At 40.3% G+C, this 20,049-nt stretch overlaps 1 protein-coding gene and 1 long non-coding RNA gene across 2 annotated transcripts; one reads left to right on the top strand and one right to left on the bottom strand.

The window, feature by feature from the left end:
- Window positions 1-1,782: 1,782 nt before the first annotated feature.
- On the bottom strand, window positions 1,783-11,837 carry GLRX (glutaredoxin). The gene is made up of 3 exons (XM_072606089.1): window positions 11,513-11,837; window positions 5,569-5,688; window positions 1,783-2,798 (listed from the first exon to the last, which is right to left on the bottom strand). Exons 1-2 carry the CDS (start codon window positions 11,717-11,719, stop codon window positions 5,575-5,577), a joined length of 321 nt encoding a protein of 106 aa, XP_072462190.1. The 5' UTR covers window positions 11,720-11,837; the 3' UTR covers window positions 1,783-2,798; window positions 5,569-5,574.
- LOC140501936 (uncharacterized) lies at window positions 2,750-8,715 on the top strand. The gene is made up of 2 exons (XR_011966439.1): window positions 2,750-2,836; window positions 8,427-8,715. It is a non-coding gene; the product is annotated as an uncharacterized lncRNA (long non-coding RNA).
- Window positions 11,838-20,049: the final 8,212 nt, after the last annotated feature.

Below are 20,049 nucleotides of genomic sequence, written 5' to 3'. Positions count from 1 at the left end.
TCCTCTCAACTACCCCACTGTGAACCCTTTAAATATAGTTTAATTTGTAACCAGACTTAGTTTACCTATAGCCTATTTAACTTTCTCTACATAAGATTTAACTGTCTCTTTAGGGGCTATTTGAGATTATGATACTGTTTTAACTTTTATGACTTAACAGGATGTATGAGATTGCTGTTTGTCAAAAATTATTTTTCTGACATAATTTTTGTCTATAAAAGCCTGTAGAATCCTAATCTTTCTTTGGGGGTTTTCTTCCTCCTGAACCTGTGCTTGGTCATAATAAACCTTAGGTTTTTACCTTTGTAATTTCTGCCTTGGGATAGGTTTCTTCAGTAGTAGGAACCTACCACATGAACTCAGTGGGAGTTATTTTTCCCATAATACCACAGTGCGATAGGGGTCCATATCACACACACACACACACACAGATGAAGAATCTCTCTGACAGAGGGAGAGTTAGACAACAGCTTTTGCATTGGTTAAAATTTATCATCAGCATTAAGTTACACATCATTTGCATAGATCTGCATATTCTAATATCCATGTAGTATGACATCAGTCATAACATCACGTAGACTGTTGTTCATCCATTCTTCTCAAAGAGGACCAGTGACATGAGGGTGATGTCTTAACTGTGAATTGGATTTAAGTGAGGCAGAGCTGCACAAATGCTCTACATACATGGAATACAGTGGAAGGGCTGGTCCCCAGGGCCTCCTTTGTGCTGTAGCCCTCCATATCAAGCACTCCATGTCCACTTGATTAAGGTGAATAATGAAAAATGCTATTATTTCCAAATTAAACAAACCTGGGGGAAAAAAGATTCCAGTATGCAAAGGATTCCAAACACCATCATTAGACAAGAAAGACAGCCAAGCTGTAAAAACACCAGAAGAATGCAAAGCTAGTGAGGGGGTGAAAAAAAGGCTTTTCCCCTCCAGACTTTCCAAATGCAAAGAAACACTTGGCATGAAATGTCAGCGTGAGCTGCGACTTTATAAAACTTGCATTTTCATTGGTCTTCCTCTGCTGTCTTTCCTCCCCACCCCCTCAGCTCAGCCCAAAGCACCAGAGGAGTCACTGAAAGCCAGGAAATATCAAATAGTTTTAAAGAGAACTGCTGTTAGCTGGCCAGCATTTTATTTTACTTTTTTGAGTTTTACTAGTTGGTCTGGGATTTGGCTCCAGTACAATCTGTACCTTCTTCTTTTGGTATGTTTGCTGTGAAAAGACAACACATTTTAGAATTATGTAGATGATTGCCTTGAAAAATGCCTAATAAGCTAGACTAGTCAAAATACATTATACAACCTACTACGAACTATTGTGAGGTAAATGCTAGAGATTTTCAGTAAGTTCCAGACTCCCAGGCCTCAAAGTGAACCAAAATCAATGTTAGGGGTCTAGATTTCCGGCTGCGTATGCAAATAGGATGCAGGGCCCTTAATCTCAAGGTGGCTACTATTAGTGGTTGCATATTCCTTACCGACAACTTTGTGTACTGAGGAAAAGCTGTCATGTAGATGGTTTGAGAAGGAGGTAAGTGGCTGCTAGAGACTAACTGAAAGGAATAATGACAAAATTATTCGTGCCCTGGTTTTCATTTCTGTCTTAAGACTATGAGCTCACTGGAGGTTTGATTGTTTATTTCTGTACTTTTATTCTTGCTCCACTATCGGATGAGTTTTCTAAACTCTCTCTGACCCACAGTTCTTTTTCCTCTTCCATGTTGTACTCGTTTTAAGAGGCATTATTCAATAGTATTTAACCAAGACAATGTTCTCAATTAATATCTTTTATTTCATGATTATTAAAGAAAAAACAGAACGCAAGGCCATTATTTTAGTTTGTACCCACCGAAATTATACATGACTTCATTTGTTTATAATTCTAAATTATACATTTCATTCACCCTTCTATATTTTATATTATGGCCATGACTTTAAGAACCTGATAGGAACTTAACCTAGCAAGGGATCACTTCTAGAACAAAAAGTTCTAGGAAATGAAACCACTTCCTGAGAATTGTGACTAGTATCAGTGCTTGCTAATGTTAAAACAAAAGCAAAATTTTAAGTTGAAGGATTTTCAATTTCCAAAAAGACCTGTAGTTACTGAAATAAGGTTGTCAAAATTTCAGACCATTTCATTTACAAGACTGATTTGCTCCCAACACTCTGTGAAGCCAGTGGGATAGAGCAGATGGCCTCTTAGATCCCTTCTTCCAACCCTAAATCTAGGATCCTATGTAAACATAGCCTGGGAATGCTAGCAGATGGGAAAAAAATATGTGAGGAACAAGACAAAGCACTTTCAAGAATATCCTTCAACCTGTCATTTAAATCTCTGAGGCCTCTTCCAGATCCCAAACTATAAATCTCCGATTTTAAACTCATTCAATCCCAAATCAAAACCTGGTAAAAGTTTTTAGAAGCTAGAAGATTAAACCAGAATAAAATCAAGCCTGGCTATGCACTGAGGTCACAAGATGGAGACTGAAGAAAATAGTGAACTGGAGTAAGGTCCTCTGAAGTTCTCCCACGGGATTTGGGGTAAGCTGAAATTTTTATTTTAATTATTTTTAATATTGAACTGGCTAAGAAGTTATAAGATACTGGCTCGTTTGGGAATGTGAAAGTAACATCTTCAGAAGGAAAAGAAAAAATTCTTTCTGGTTTAACATTTTAGAAATTTCTAAAAAAAGTCGTTCTTGCAGGATAGGAGGTGCTGAAAGAGAGGCAAAATTGGTGTGTGTTCCAGCAAAGCATCACAGAAGATTCCATTTTCCAAGTGCCCTGCAGTAGAATAAAGAAAAAAGATTATTTTTGAAAAGGTAACTTTTCTCCCCTGTCTTTTCCCCTCTTCTCCAGAATATTCATGCATGAGATTCAAACATGATCTGTCACAGAAGTAACTCCAAAATACGCTATCAAAGCACTGTCTATGTGATAACTGAGAGGAAAGTATCAGTTCTTTCGTCCCCTTTTCTCATTTGCAAAGTGAGCAAAAGCTCCATGACCTCTGTGGTCCCTTCCAGCTCTGAACACTGTATAGCCTCAGAAAGTATAGAAAGCCAAATGGGGAGGATACAGTATATGCATGCATATATGTATGTACATATGCATGTAATGTATACACACAGGTATTATATATGTATGTACATACACACATTTATAGACATACCTGTGAATCTACGTCAATACAGACATAAATGTCTCTGTGTGTGTGTGTGTGTGTGTGTGTGTGTGTATATACACAGATAGACAGATATAGATAGATGAAACAATATATGTCCTATGGTACGTGTGTGTGCAATATATAGTCTATATATAGATAGTGTTGTTCAGTTGGGTTCATTCCCCTGGGGCTGGATTTGAACTGAGTTCTTCCTGAATCTAGGTCCGGTGCTTCATCTCCTATGCCTCCTACCTGCCCTGCATAGAGACAATACATATTGTCTACATGTGTATAGGAAAAGAGAAAGAGACATGGAGACAGAGACACAAACTCTCAATCAGACTGGGTGCTTAGTTGCCTTTCCTAACACAGGAAGATGGAAAGAGCGAAAAGAAAAACCAAGTAATACAGGTTTGAATAGTCAGAGACATGGCTCTGTTCATGGGACTCCTCAAGAAATTCAGATTTTCTCTCTGTAGGGGTTCCCCATCTGGGGTCCACAAACTTTTCTGATGTTTTGTTTTACATTAGAGAAGGGGTCCTTAGGCTTCTTCATCAGACTATCAGAATCTATGACACAATAAAGGTTAAAAGATCTTCCCTCCCCCCACAACTTGCTCTAGAGTCTGGGGTGGGGCTGGGGGAGGTGAAAGGGGTTGTGGGACAGCAGGAGGAACAGCGGTTTCAAAGTCAGAGAATCTGGCTCCAAACTCTACTTCTAATGCTGACCACCTGTGAGAACTTGGGAAAGTAACCTGCAGTTACTTCAGCTGTAAAATAAGGGAGTTGGAATATAGTCTCTGAAATACTTTCCTTTAGTGTTGTGAGGAAAGCACTTAGGAGCCTAGATCTAGAGTTCACAGGGCCCTTAAGAGACCCTCTGTTCCAGCCTCTGCCTCATTTTACAGATGAGGAAACTGAGGCACAGCAAGGTTAAGTATGACAAGTCCTCAAATAAATCAAAATCATATGTGGAGAAATAAAGTGTCATTCATTGAGATGACAGGGTAGCAAACCTGCCACCCTGGAGGATGTCCCACCAGCAGTCTCACCATAAAAGGCTCTTATACTTTTAGGATAAAAGGAGGGAAAAGGCATGTTAGGTAGCAAATCCTGGTGCCACCCACCCTTGGCAATCCAAGCAAGGAAAACCATGTCATTCTGGCTGTTTTGCTCTTCATGCCATGAATCCCAAAAGAAGGGGGCACTTTGGAAACTGGTCTAGCTAAAGCTGGCTTTGTTTACTGGGTAAGATTCCAGGGTGGGACTTAGAGTCCACTAGGTTAGGATGAACCACACCTGTCTTAAGGGTAGGACTGCAAGGACATGACTGGAATTCCAATATTGCTAGGACCATTAAGAGGTAGTGACAGTTAATATTACATTTGGTAATAACAATTTTCTGTCATTATGTTAATTACACTAACAATTTTCTGTCATGTGACTTGTCCAAGGCTGCAGGTGTTCATGTAGGAGCAGATATATGTAGGATTTGTACCTAGCACCCTGACTCAAATCCAAGGTTCTTTCTACTCTTAGCAGTGCTAAGTAAATGAATCTTTGTATTATTAATGTTTTGACTCAGTAATATTTTATGGTATTTTGCAGTCCCCTTTAGGAATTCTTGGCATTGCCTTTGTTTTGTTTCATCTAGTCATCAGTGACTTAATTGGTGTCAGTTCCTTTTTTAAAAATTATTTAATTTTGAGACCTTTGGCTTTAAGTGACTTGACCAGGGTCACACAGGTAGTGAAAGTGTCTTGAGGTCAGATTTCTTGGCACACAAGTAGTTCATTCATTCAGCCAGTTTCTGTATCTGAGATCCTTGTGGATAGGTGTCTTTTTACAGTTCCCCTCTGGTCTTTAAAAACCACTGGTCTTGGAGTCAACTGAATGGGGGACAGTGCAATTAGAAAGCAGAGTGGATGGAGTCCCAGGCCTGAAATCAGGAAGACTTATCTTCCCAAGTTCAAATCCGGCCTTAGATACTTACTACACTTAGCCCTGTTTGCCCCAGTTTCCTCATCTGCAAAATAAGCTGGAGAGGAAAATAGAAAACCCCAAATGGGATCATGAAGAATTCGACATGAGCGAACAACAACCACCAAAAAACTGAGTAACAAATATAACCCCATTTACTAGGTAAATAAGGGTAAGGCAAGATGCCAGTCCCAGGATGACTCACTCCTTGTAAAATGGAAAAGTTCCAGGTGACTAATATCCCTGAATATATTTCATATACATATGTCTAAACTACACTCAGAGACGGCTGAACATCTTTCCCCCCTAACCAGCAAGATTACACAAGGCACAATAAACAGGACAAAGAATTCCTATTCTCTTAAGCTTTCCAAGAACCTTATCACTTCTCTGATGATTGGCACTTACTGGAAATTACTGTAACACTCCAATTTGTCGAAGCTTTTGTAGCAACTGGCCATTCTGTTCCAGGGCTGCGAGATCTGAGTATCCACCAATACAGTCCTTACCAATAAATACCCGAGGCACCTAAAGAAAAATAAAAAGCACAAACAGTAGATGTGAAGGGCTTAAATGAGTAGATTAAAAGAAATTATATTTTCTGATTAGTCCTATTATTTCTCCATGACCAAAGAACTCTTATTACAGCAAACATCTGTATGTATGTACACACACACACACACACACACACACACACACACACACACACACAGAAACAAAACAAAGAAAGGTAGGTGAGGAAGGGGATAGGGTGCTGGGCCTGGAGTCAGGTAGACATCTTCCAGAGTTCAAATCTAGCCTTGGCTTCTTAATAGCTATGTTAACCCTGGGCAAATCATTTAACCCTGCTTGCCTTAGTTTTCTCATCTGTAAAATGATCTGGAGAAAGAAATGGCAAACCACTCCAGTACCTTTGTCAAAAAAACCACAAATAGGGCCATGAAGAATTGGATAAGACTGAAAAACAACTGAACCACAGCGGCATATACTTATATATGTACATGCATATGCATACACATGTGTGTGTGTCTATAGGTAGAGAAATAGTTATAGTCTGTAGCAAGAGCAACTTCCTGCATGTTGCAAGCGTGAGGATTTTTGGTTTAAAGTTTGTTTCAGTGTGTATATATATATATATATATATATATATATATATATATATATATATATACATATATATATCTTTCAAAGTGACTGTATCATGCAAGGAGGAAAAGGTGTTAGATATGATCAAAGGCTAATGAAATTGTACTGAATATAAAGAAGTATCGATGAGGGTTTTTGTCTACCATGTTTCAAGTAGCCTGTTACTGTTGCTTAGCAACAAATGCAAAACCCACAGCAACGAAGTTTCCCTCTGAAGAGACATTAAAAAGTAATTTCGTTCTAGTAATCTCTCATTCTTAGATGTCTGAGGCAAACATGATTAATTTAGCATGTTCTTCTCTAGCTTTGGGAGGGGGCTGGACTTGGAGAGGGAAAATTCAAGGCCACAACTAGCTAGCCCTGGGAGAGCAAGTCCCTCTCTTTCAACCAATCCACACACACACACACACACACACACACACACACACACACACACACACACACACACACACACACACACACACACACACACACACCCTTCCCCCCCCCCCTTCTCCAACAAAGATCCTTCCAGAAAACTCCGTATTTTATATTTACAGCTATTTGAGAACCATTTCCTCAGGAGTAAAACAAAGTTAATGATAAACAGCATAACTAGTTATCTCAAAGGGCCATGCCTGTAATTCTGCCAGCCTAGGAAACTTCTGGTATGAAGACTCCCTTTTCCAAGCTAGATGCAAATAATAATGTCTTAGCAGATAAATCCTAAGGTGTTGACTAAACCAACTGAGAGATTAAGAGATTTTCCTATGTGATCTTATGTGTGTCAGAGGTCTTCCTCACTTCCAGGTTAGCACTCTGCTTCCTATACCAGGTAGTCTGGATAGACGCACATATGCACCAGAAAACTGCTCACAATCAGTAGAAAACATCTTCCACTTGAGAAGTGCCCGTTAGTCTCCCATTTAAACCAATGAATGTTATATGGTAAAAACTAGTGTAACAGATAAAATTAGGGTAAACTGAGGCACAAAATTCCAAGTATGATCAATTTATTTGTAAAGCACAAATTTACCAATAAATAGAATCTCAGCTTCCCCAGCTAAGCTAAGACCCACTCACCCGCTTCCCCTGAGTGAGCCAGACAGCTCTTTTTTATAATCTTGAGGAGTACAGAATAAAGAATGAGCCTTCGTAGCTGGAAAACAAGTTATGATTGGTTAAAAAGAGCTCAATATCACGAATGCCAAAATCAACATGATTGGTTGCAGAGCTGAGGCATGGGAAACAATATTGAAAGTTGGGATGAGAGGCTAGCCACAACACCATCCTTCTGTCTTATGAGTAAGAATTGTTTGAGTCCATCTGCAAGGCTAGAGGTAATGGACCAGATTTCTTTGCATAACAAACCAGAGATCCTTGAAGTGTAAAGATACTAGAGCAGACTCCCTGGTGTCCATCTTCATCCCTGGAGGTTAACAGATTTCCCTCAAGCAAGAATAGTAGTGATCAGCAGGAAAACTAGATTTCTAAACTTAACTCATTTTAGGACAGCTGAATTTCTGAACTAAGTTCAGAGACAAAGTTGTAACTTAGGTGGTTACAGGACAAAATCAATTAACTGTAATTAGGATCAATTAAAGAAAAAAAGACACATTAGGGATAAAAGTCCTAATAAATACCTGTGGGTAGACAGTACACATAAGGCCTCAAGTCAAACACTAAACCTGTAATGAATGGGAACATCGATGATTTCATGGCTGCCTCGGAGCCAAGTCCCAGTCATAAGTTTCATTTTAAATAGAGATGGCTCTTTAAATAATGAAAGAACATGGGAGCTTCCTAACTGGAGGTGGTAGTAACCTTCCCATTGGAGGGTGTTAAATACAAAGCAGACTGACAAGCAAGAAAGAAAGAAACACAGTATGGGTAATGGCTCCTACAGTGGAGACTAGCCCCACAATCCCACAGTTGAAAGAACTCAAAGTTTTGGTTGTTGTGGTTGGCTTTTTTTTTTTTTAAAGAAAACTCTCTTTCAAATATTATAATAATTTCCCAATATATGACCCCCCCAGAATCCTACCTGGTAAGAAAAGAAAAAAGTTCATGAAAATCCTACCAAAGAAGGGATGGTGTTGACATCCTATGCACTGCACAACTGTTTCTCTCTCTCTCAACAGGTGGCTCACCCCACCCTGCCTTCCTGAGAAGAGGAAAAATGATGTATTCTTTTGAATCCACATTTGTCACTAACATTATTTGGACTTCATCAGTTGCCTTTCATTTACGTTGTTATAATCACTATGTATATTCCCAAGAAATCACCTTAATACTGGTGTCAACTGACATGAGAATTTCTTAGGATTTTAATGAATTTTACTATAATTTCTCCTCTCAGTGTAAATGTACTTTAAATACAAATCATTACAAGCAGATATAATTTTACTTTGAAATAAAAATTTTCATCTATTCATAGGAGCAGATGCACTGTTTCAACTGATGCAGCTTGGTGTTTTTAAGGTATTCTAAGATTCTGGTCCTTCTACCGAGGAGACAAAAGCAAAGAGGAAGTGGAAAAATGAATTCTTCTGGAGGCTTAGTAACTCAGGAGAGAGCAGGATGAAGCAAGGGTTTGAGAGTGAACTCTCAGGGACTGGGATTCTGTAGTATCTTGGGCCTTAAATGTCTGTTTTCTCATTAAAACTCTGGTGATGATAGGAGGAGGGGAAAAGAGAGGAAGAAAGAGAAATGGGACAAAAGACAATGTTAAAAACAAAAAGCTGACTTCCCCCAAAAAGTGAGAAGAAAAAAGAAAGTGGCTTATTTTAGATATTCCATCCTTTGGATCCCTCTATCTGTTCTAGCACCTTCTCTCCACTCATACTACATACAGCCTCTTTAGTTGGGGTGCTCACAACATTTCCCCTTCACTATTGCTGGGATTTCCTTATTGCTCTCCCTACCTTTGATCCCAACCCTTCTCTCATCCATCTTCCACATAGCTGCTAAATGATATTCCTAAAAACTGATCAGTCTGACTGTGTCACTCTCCTGCTCTCAAATTGTCTCTAGTATAAAATATAAGTCCGGAATGCCCTCACATTACTCCCTCCACCCCCTCTCTACATTCCAGTCACATTGTTCTAGATTCCCCATAGAAGACATTCTCTCTCCTCCCACCTCTGCAGGCTTCAGTCCAGTACCTTAGGATAGTCTTTCCCTGACCCAGATCAGAGCTACTTCCTACAGGACACTTTTCCTGACCTCCCACCAAAGATCTGGTTCTTCTCAGTTTCAGCAGTGAGTAGAGAAGAACCCTCAAAGTTCATAATGTGATTCTATAATATTTTTTGTTGTCGGTGTATGATCAAATTGCATCTGCTCATTTCTAAGGAAAGAGTGACAATTTGTTCATTCTACAACTCACCTGTCTTCACACAATTATCTAGATTCATAATTTCATTGATATTGGAAACTCCCTGATGAGGAAAGTCCTTCTGTACAAGACAGGTGGGCAGCTTCTCTGTAATTTATAAGGAGTTGCTCAGGGTTACACACTCATTATGTCAAAAGTGGGTTTGAATATTGGTTTTCCTGGCTTTTATCTGCCTCTCATTATCAGAGTAACACTGCTAAAAAGGCTTGGCTTATACTTGCCTTTTACCAGGGGTAGGGAACCCATGTCCTCAAGACCACATGTGGCCCTCTAGGTCCAAACTCTGATTCACTCTAAGGGCTGCACTTGAGGACCTAAAGGGCCATATGTAGCCTCAAGGCTGCAGGTTCCAAAATCCATGGAACTCTTGAGAGCATTTGTCACTCATTACATATGCAGATCTGGAGTCAGCTCCTAAGCAAGGCAGCCTGTCACAAAGAAAGCAATTTTCTTTATCTTGTGCAGCCCTACATCTTTTTGTAACTCAGACTTTGGAAGCTGGTCATATCTTTCAGTTGCATGCAGCAAAAGCTTCCTCCAGACATTGACTGAAAAAACAAGCCAAGTAGTTTCTGGGACAGAGTTGGCACCCACTTCTGAAGTGGGCTTGTGGGAACAAAGTCAAGTGTGCCAGAAACTGTTACTTATTACATCCTGGAAGCAGAAAGGCTACTTTAATCCACAACGTTCACCTTTAACCCATAATCCATTCCAAGCAAGCCAGGTTGACTATTTGGCTTCTCATCCAGGCTTGCAGAAAGGGCTCTGGAAACAGGAGGCTTGGGTTGGAACCCAAGCTTCTATGTGAATATCACCAGTGACGGGGAGCTCACTGCCTTACACAGCAGCAAGTACACCTCCTCTTTAAATGTACACTTCCTGTTCAGAATGTTGAAATTTCTCCTAAATGTGATTTCCTTTAAAAACAACAGCAACAAACAGATTGACAGCTACTGTGCCCCCACTGTGTTGGTGACTGGATTCGTGATTATTTTTTCATAAATTATGGCTGTCACAAGCCCCCCTCCCCCCACTTTCACCCATGGTAAGGGGAAGACTCAGATCCAAGTCATCTTCACACACTAAGTGCCATAAAGTTTTGTTTTGTTTTTACCCTATCCCTTTTTGGGCATTTCCTGCACACTGTGACCTGTCCTTATCTAGATGTCAGCCACACAACAGCTCTCTCAGTCTCTTCCTTTCAGTGTTGTGTTCTCCATCTGGGAGCTGACTACAAACCAGAACGAAACAACTGAACCTTTTTTAGGCAATCAGTGTAAATGAGAAGAGAGGAAAGAACACACCGCCAGTGAAAGAGCAGAAACTTGCCTCTCTTTTACAATTTCCTTGCTCTCTTCTTTTCCGGATTCTCCCCCTACCCAGAAGCATTATAAGCTGAAGCAATGGTTCATTAGCAAAAATGACTCAAAATAACCTCTGAATTTCCCTCAACAGAAACCTCTGCAGGCAGTGTGACTGCCCAAGTTACTTTGAGCCTGGCTAGGACAGCATGCCATGCCTTTTCACCTATCTCCTTTCTTTTCTCTCGGGTTTGAGAGGTCTGGTAGCTGGATTCCAAGTTAGCCATTCAAGCAGGACAGTGAGACTGAGTAACTCCTCTCCTTCCTTAGAAACAGACAGCCCAGAATCAAGATGTCCCAGCAGTTTATCCTTCAGAGTTAGTTGAGGCTTTAATGTAGTTGTTTTCCCCCTTTTCCTTTTCCTGGTATACAGACAAGGAACAAAAACGTCCCTGACTGTAAAGAGAAAAACCCCAACACACCCACTAAACCAACGTCCCTCCAACACTCCCCAAATACAAATACTCACGGTTCTGGCCCCTGTTAGCTGTTGCAAATAGTCCTGGATCGCATTTGTATCCTTGTGGGCTGTTATGTCGACAAATTCCAAGGACTCCTGTTTAATAGGCAGTTGCTTGAGAAGCTCCATAGCCTTTCTGCAGTAAGGGCAGGTGGGCTTGATGAAGACCACCACCCTATCAGCTTTGATCTTGCTGTTCACAAACTGCTGAGCCATCTTTAGCACCTTTGTGATCTCCTAAAGAGTAAAGATCTAAACTGGGCAATGCTTGGGGCTTTATTTAACTGTCCTGCTGCTCTTAAAAGGAACCACCCTGGGAGGAGGAGTTTGCATTGACCAAGTCTTGTCTTTTTTTTTTTTTAAAGAGACAGTGTCCCAAGGTAGGACTCCCATCTCACACACATCCTTGTATGACTCACTCTTTACAGATGGAAATGGATGCATAATTGTGATCCTTTGCACAATTTTGTCATGTGTCAGCGGTACCTTTCATGGGTCTGATCCTATGGGTGTCATCATAAAATGCCTTCCAGGAAAAAATAGGGGTGACTGGGCAGGAACAACACATCAAACTGGCAACAGAGGTCCAAGGTGGCCTTGTCTTGTTGCTTGTTTGAGTAAGTGCCTCTTTTGGTGTCTGTTAGTGACACTTAAAAGAGACAGTGTGGTGGAGAGGACCAGGAGCTGTCCAGGACCAGGATGCTGTAGATTCAGTTACCACCCCTGCCACATACTGCTAATGTTCCTTAACCTGTCAGGGTCCTTAGCACGTCTCTAAGACTAGAGATTGCCAGGGTTGGTAGGGGGAAGTTTCCTCATCTGTGAATGCCCCACATACTAATGAAATCCAGATGATCCAGTCCCGGTCTCCTGTTAGCGGCATTATTCCACAAACATAAAGCCTCCGGAATCAATTTGGTGATGACTCTTTAAAGAAAGAATGTGAAATGATGTGTGGACTCATGCCAAAAGAAGACTCGAAACAGTGACTAACATACGAGTAAAGGACTGAATTAGGTCTATTTGCATAATACCCAAGACCGGGAATTGTTACTTTTTGCAATAGCTCTGGCTCTAGGTTGGCCCCAAGTCTTATATTCAGCGTCTAAACCTTTCCACTATCCTTTGTGCATCCTCCCACCAGGGCCATATGTAGGGCACATAGTAGGCTTGTTGGATGTGTGCTTGAAATCTTTGGTTTTAGTTCCTGAATGTGATAAGTCAGTGAAGACTTCTCAGGGACCTAAGCCAAAAGTAAAGCAGACATAATGCCTGAGTTTCAATTTATCAAAAATCATATGATGTGGGGAAACTTGAAGTTCTGAAACTGTCTGTCAGCCCTCTCCCCAGTTTCACTGACTCCCATTTCCTTATTTCTGAAAATAAGACTGTTCACTCAGGATCTTGACCAAAAGGGTAAGGGGGGTTTGGGGGTTTTCTGATATATAATCTTGCATCTGCTTCAGTGGGTGAAGTCCGGTTCTTACAAGAACCAAATAAAGGACTTTCTGTTTGTACTTTGAGATGCCTCTGAGTAGTCAATTTGAGAAGGGGTCTTGCCATCCCACACAGTTCCTAACCCTACTGCTTCCTCTACTCGTTCCAATTGGATTCAATTTAAGTAAATATATATTTATTCATCATAAGGAAAGACTCCAGGATAATCAGAACTACCTCCCAAAATAGAGTGACTGTCTTTAACTGGTGGTAGTAAGTTCCTTATCACTATGATATGGATACAAATGGTGCCATAAGGATTAATATTAAGGATTGCTTTGTCAGTACCTTGTGAGGACCCTCCTGAGCCTAAGGTTGCCCCATAGTCTCTTCCCCTTATGTTGAAATACCATGAAACTTCCTCCTTATCCTGGACCACAGAATTTCTTGTCTCCTTCATACTGGGTCATAAAATTTCCTGTCTTCCTAACCTTATCCTTATAAAAACAAACCCCTGTCCCCATGTAAATTGCTAGACCTTCTTCCAGGGCTAGCCCCCTGCTTGTGCTTCAGTAAAACTCCTTTTAGTTAGGAGAAGATCATCTAAGTGAATTCTTTCACACCTGAACCAGCTCTACCAACTCTAAACTTCTTCAACTTGAGGCTTCAAATGGAATTTGGCTGTAGAAGGGACTAAGTAGTCTCTGAGGTGGTTTACATTTCTAAGATTCTATTGATTTATTAAATAAGCAGTACAATCTGACCAGTTAGACTGCCTTTTCTCTTTTCCTTTTGTCTTTTTAAAAATATGATTTGTTACATGGAATAGTTTCAGGGAGGGAGAGGAAGAAGAAATGCCGGGAAAAGATGATGGCGATAAAAACTTGTTTCAAAATAAACAATACAATTAATAAAAGAAAATATGTTCAAGGTAAAGTTTTCTTCTCGCTGGGAAATGTTGCTTTGAAAAGAGACATCTAGAGAGCTGCAGAGCCCAGAGAATCCCTGGCAAGGCAGAGCGGCTGCCTCTGGCACATTTTAATTGGGAAAGCAAGGAAATTAATTCCAGGAAGTGGCTTTTTGTTCTTCTTTTTGTGATTTCTTTTGCCACCAAAATTCCTGAATTAAAACTCAACTCATAAGATGAGAACACAGTGCCAAGATGCCAGTTCACTCTTAGGCACCCGTGACCATGGTAGAGATACTACTGAGAAAAGGGTGGTGTAAGGATCAAGATGGTGGAATCCGCTTTTTTAATCAGCTTACAATTCTCCACAAACTCAAGATTTACTCGGAGTAGGGACTACCTAGGGAAAGTTGCAAATTCAGCAATATTTCTAGTGGCTCTTTCCCCTTTCTCTTTTCTCAAGCTCTTTTACTCTTATTCACATAAGCCCCCTCCAGGGTTACCACTGTTGAATCTTATTCCTTTCATCCATTAACATTTGTCTGCCAGGTGTTCCATTCCCTAAGGATCAACCCCAGTTAGGGCAAGTAGAAGTTATTAGGTTAATTTGGAAACTAATATATTCTAATTAGCTGCTATTACCCCTCCCAGGTGACACATTACCTTTATCTCATAGTTACAAAGCAAAAGGTCTCTAAGGAGTGACTTTAATGGCTGGTATTCAGGCAGGCCTGGTGAAGTTATTTTAGGACAGAGGCATTGCATAAGATCATAGATCTAGAGCCAGAGTTCATAAATCCCAGCCCCTCATTCATAGTTGAGGAAGCTGAGGCCCACCCTATAGGTGGATACCTTTACTAGGGCCAGTTTAGGCTCCAGGGATTCTACAAGTGAGGACTGGATCCTGCTGGGATCCAGTTTTTAATACCTCAGGTTTTAATACCATCCACTCCATGCCTTTAATCCTCCTCTCCCCCATCATTAGTTCCAGCCCTAGACTTGGATTTCATCCCTCTTGGTCCACCCTCCAGTACAATACACACACACACACACACACACACACACACACACACACACACACACACACACACATGAAAAATGATTAAATAATGACAAAAATTGTTAATAACAAATGTAACAGATGCCAAGTCCTTTAAATGATCCTAGTAATGTCAGAATTTCAGTAACGTCTGTACGTTTCTACTCTTAAGATATTTACTCTCGACTAGGTTGAGCTGAACCACACCATAAATCACCCCTCCCCTCCAACACACTTCTCTATGAAGGAATCTACTGGATCTCAGCTTCTAATGTCCTTGCCCCCTCCATTGGGATTCATGGCATGAAACAGCAGATCTGTTTCTTCCTATGCATTTCAAAGTTTCTTTGCAAACGTTCATATCTCATACTTTGTTCTGCAAGACAAAAAAATTCCAACTAGATGGGTCATTGTTATGAGGCACATTAATACCTTGAAACACACCCCAAATTGTGCAAAGGTAAGGCTAATAAGCCATGCACATACTCATAAGAAGCCACAATTTCTGATTCCTGGACCACAGGCACTGCACTGGGGAGTCAAAAAAGGCGGCTTTGGTATCACCTGTCCATTTCACTGTCTGCTTTCCATACCTGTAAAATGAGGGAATCAGACTAAATGGTCTCTATGACTCTTGTCAGTTCTAACATTCTTTAATTCTCTAATCAAGAGGAAATTCTCTAATCAAGTTGAGTTTTTTGATTTGGTTGTTTTACTTGTGTCTGACTCTTTGTGACCTCATTTGTGCTTTTCTTGGCAAAGATACTGGAGTATCCTTTTGCCATTTCCTTCTCCAGCTCATTTTACAGACCAGGAAATGGAGGCAAGCAGAGTTACTAGTGTCACACAGCTAGTAAGTGTCTGAGGCCTGATTTGAACTTAGGAAGATGAGTCTTCCTGATTTCAGTTCTGGCACTCTTATTCTATGACACCTCACTGCCCCAAAGTTGAGTTAACTAGCATTTAAGTGCCTACTATGTCCAGACAATATGCTAAGCAATGGAGATATAAAGAGAGGAACTGAAAGTCTAATGAGAGAGACAACATGCAAAAAAAATGTACAAACTATATACGGGATAAATTAATCTCAGAGAGAAAGCACTAAGATTGTGGAGGACTATTTAAGACTTCATATAAAAGGTGGGACTTTAGTTGATACTTGAAGGAAGACAAATAAATAGAGATAAGGAAGGAGAGTTCCAGGCATGCAGGACAGTGAAAATGCCCAGAGTGGAGATAGAATGTCCCTTAGAAGGAATAGAAAAGAGGTCAGTGTCCCAAGGTATGACGTTGATAGAGTTAGGGGAAAGAGGAATAAGATCTAAGAAGAATGCAAAGGTAGGATGGGACCAAGTAATAAAGAGCTTAAAAGCCAAACAGAGGAGTCTAGATTTGATGTGGAGGTAATAGAGAGTCATTGGAGTTTATTGAGTAGGAAAGTAACATGGTCAAAACCATACTTTAAACACTTTGGCAACTCGATCAAAGAAAGACTAGATAAAAGAGAAATTTGAGGTAGGGAGACCAACCAGAAAGCTATTGCAATAGGCCAGGCATGAAGTGATGAGGGCTTGAACCAGAATGTTAGCAGTATCAGAGAAGGATCTAAAATATATGTCTCCAATCTGTACCCTGAGTCTACCACCTCTCTGGCAGGAGATAGGTTGCATACTTCATCATGACTCCACCAGAATCATGGTTGATCAGAGTTCATCAGAGTTCTTAAGGAGTCCTTTCAAAAGTTGCTTGCCTTTACATTGTTATTGTTATAGTGTAAGTTATTTTTCTGGTTCTGTTCATTTCACTCTGCATCAGTTCATATGTCTTCCCAGGTTTCTCTGAAACCATCTCCTTCATCATTTCTTATAGCACAACAGTATTCTATACCATCCAGATACAAGGATTTGTTTAGCCATTCTGTAATTAGTGGGCATTTCCCTTACTTTACAGCTCTTCACAACCACAAAAAAATGCTATAAATATTTTTGTTCATAGAAATCTTTTCCCTTTCTTGGTCTCCTTGGTTAATAGGCCTAATAAGAATAATACTAAGCCAAAATAATAATTTCAGAAGCATAATTCCAAATTGCTTTCCAAAATTTTTGGACCAATCCACAGTTCTACTAACAGTACATTAAGATGTCCCTTTTCCTGCAGCCCCTCCAACATTTGTCATTTTCCTTTTTTGGGTTAGCTTTGCTAATTTGAGGGATAAAAGATAGTGGCCATGTGATTACTGAGCAGGGAACAGATGCAACAGATGTTGTAGAGGTTAAATAAAGTAAGATTTGGTATTGACTGGATTTGTGGGAGGGTAAAAAATTGAAGATAATAGTCAGGTTATAAACCTAGGAGCCTGGAAGAATGTGGAGAAAGATAATGAGTTCTATTTTGGATGTATTGAGTTCGGGATATTTTTAGTACCTTCAGTTTGAAATGTCCAATGGGTAATGGGGGGGGCGTGGTGAGAGGGAGGGAGAGAGAAAGGGGGGTAATGGAGAGAGGGAGATGGAGGAATGGAGGGGGAGAGAGAGACAAAGACAGAGACTGAGGCTGAGACTAGGGCTACGTATAAAGATCTGTAAGTCATCTGCATAGATAATAATGAAACTCATGGAAACTGATGAAGTCAGTGAGACAATATATAAAGAGAAGAGGGCCCAGGACAGACCCCTTAAATACACCCACAGTCAGGGATTGGATATGTAGGAAAACCAGCAAAGGAGACTGAGAGAAGTCAGACAGACTGGAAGAGAACCAAGGAACCAAGAGGGTGTTTACAAGAAAACCCAGAGAAGAGAAAGGATCTGGTAGGCAAGGGTGGTCAGTAGTGTCAAATGCAGCAGAAATGTCAAGTAGCATGAAGAGCAGGAAAAGACCATCAGATATGAGACTTGAGAAATCCTTGGTAATTTTGAAGAAATTTGAGTGTTAAGGTTGGAAGGCAGATTATAAAAGGGTTGTGAAGAGAGAGGAGAGGAAGTAGGGCAAATCAGCTTTTCCTAGGATTTTGGTGGAGAAAAGGATGAGACATATAGAATGACAGCTTGGGAATATGGTAGGATCAAGGGAAGGTTTTGTAAGGATGGAGGAGGCTCAAGCATGTTTGTAGGCAGTAGGAAAGGAACTTAAAAGGAGAGTCTGGAGATGAGAGAAAGGGGAGAGAGAATGATGATGGGGGCTATCTGTTGGAGAACATGAAGAGAATAGGATTGAGAGAACATGTAAGCGTCATTTCATTATCAGAGACTTTTTAAAAGAGGATAGAGTGGGAAATGATGTCAACAGGGTTTGAGATGGAGAAAAAGAGAGGAGAGGGAGTTAATGGTTTCAATTTTTATAATAGAATATGAGCCAAAGTCCTTAACTGAGAGGATTATGTGGAGGAATGTGGGAGGTGTGAGAAGAGAAAATAGGTTTCAAAAAGTCTGTGGGGAGTAGGATAGAGAATCAATTAGAGTAAAAAAAATTGCCTTGTTGCATCAAAGGCCCTGTTGAGTTTAGATAACACTAATAACCAGTTAGCTCAGTTGATTTCCTCTAGCTCTGTCAAGCAGCACGTGAGTAGGAGGACAGGTTGCAGATGGTGAGAGCAAATTAGGGTTGGGTATCAACAAGGGGTAAACAAAGATAGAACAGGTGCGCTATGGATTCGAGAATAGAGGTCAGCATAGAGGTGAACTGGTTAACGATAGTGTTGAAATTAAGAAAGGAGGAAACATACTGACTTCTTACCATTTCAGGGAGAGGTCTAAATTTTAAAAAGGCAAAAGTTTAAAAAATTGCTTTAACATGTAATTGAGAAAAAATAAAATATTATGCATTTGAAAAAGAAAGGAGGAATGTTAGGTCATAGCAGGAGTGATGGCCTGAGACAATACTGCAGGACAGAGGGATTAAAGGTCATGATGAGGATGAAGAGGAGGTTTAAGAGGGATAAAGCATAGGGAATGAATAAATAAATGAAAAGTCATCTACTAAGCACTTACACTGTGCTCAGTGTTTGGGATACAAACAAGAAAAACAAAGAAAAACAAGACAGTCCCTGCTCTCAAGGAGCTCTTAATCTAAAATGGAGATAATATGAATAAAAAGTATCAGTTGCATATAGGAAGCTGCATCTCAGAAGGAAAAACCCAGGGATCCTTAGGATTTAGAAGCAAAGCACGTAGTAATGCATCTTCTTTGGTGTCAATTACATTGAAAAATCTGTTTCTGATCTTGAATCTTTCAAAAGTGCCAAGCACTTTGGTGGCAAAACTTTCCTTTTCCTAATCTTTATTATCTGTGACTTTTTTTAGGAGGTGGGGGCTTCGAGGGCTATGGAAGCATAGCTGGTGCTCTTCAGGGTACTGCTATTTTCCAGGGTTCTTGGTCTTACATGCTTATCAATAGCAGTTGATTGGTGACTGGTATTGGTAGCGGCAGGAATGTAAGCCCCATTCTTCACCTTCTACCTTCTATAATGGCTGCCTGGCCACCTGGAACCAGCTGGTCTAGGGTGGCTGCTCTTGTCAGGGCCACCTTTGATGGGTAGGGGGTGGTGGGGATGGTTTGACTTTTCTGACACTTTTCTGTCTTTCCCTCAGGGTGCCTCAGTGCTTCAGCTAGGCTGGCTTGCCTAGCAGCTGTTCATGAGAGGTTAATATTGGTAGAACTCTTCTTCATATAGGAGATGGAATCTTTGGAGGTTTTGATTAGATAGAAGAATGTTAGAGTTTGGAGATCATGGAAGTGGAATGGTTGTGGATGATGGTGACATCTGGGCTATGGGTCAAAATTCCTTTTGTGCTAATCACTGGCTATACAAACCAAGGCCCTCGAGGGGCTTATATTCTAATTCGGGAGGCAACATGCAAACATATGTACATAAAAGATATAGCTAAATAGTGATAGATGGCTACATATGTATCTTTGTATAAGCAAGGATTTGCCTTGCTTATATATAGCTATCTTTATAGATCTCTCTCTACATATACATATATCTTTATAAATCTCTCTACATGTATATCTTTATAGATCTCTCTATATAGCTACATATATACACATACTGTATATATACATACATGCAACACATATACATCCATATAGACATGTGCATATATGCATGTACATACATATGCACATATATATGTATACATCCACATACGTGTGTGTATATAT

Source organism: Notamacropus eugenii, chromosome 4 (assembly GCF_028372415.1).
Source record: "Notamacropus eugenii isolate mMacEug1 chromosome 4, mMacEug1.pri_v2, whole genome shotgun sequence".
In the NCBI taxonomy this organism is placed as follows: domain Eukaryota; kingdom Metazoa; phylum Chordata; class Mammalia; order Diprotodontia; family Macropodidae; genus Notamacropus; species Notamacropus eugenii.
Note: the sequence above shows the minus strand (reverse complement) of the source record. Positions and strands in the feature narration are given on the sequence as shown.

What these genes read in the sequence shown, in the direction of transcription:
- GLRX (XM_072606089.1), bottom strand. Translation starts at nt 11,719, where the DNA reads ATGGCTCAGCAGTTTGTGAACAGCAAGATCAAAGCTGATAGGGTGGTG. An exon ending in AGCTAACAGGGGCCAGAACC is followed by an intron (nt 5,689 to 11,512) that starts GTGAGTATTTGT and finishes ATTTTTCTTTAG; the next exon opens with GTGCCTCGGGTATTTATTGG.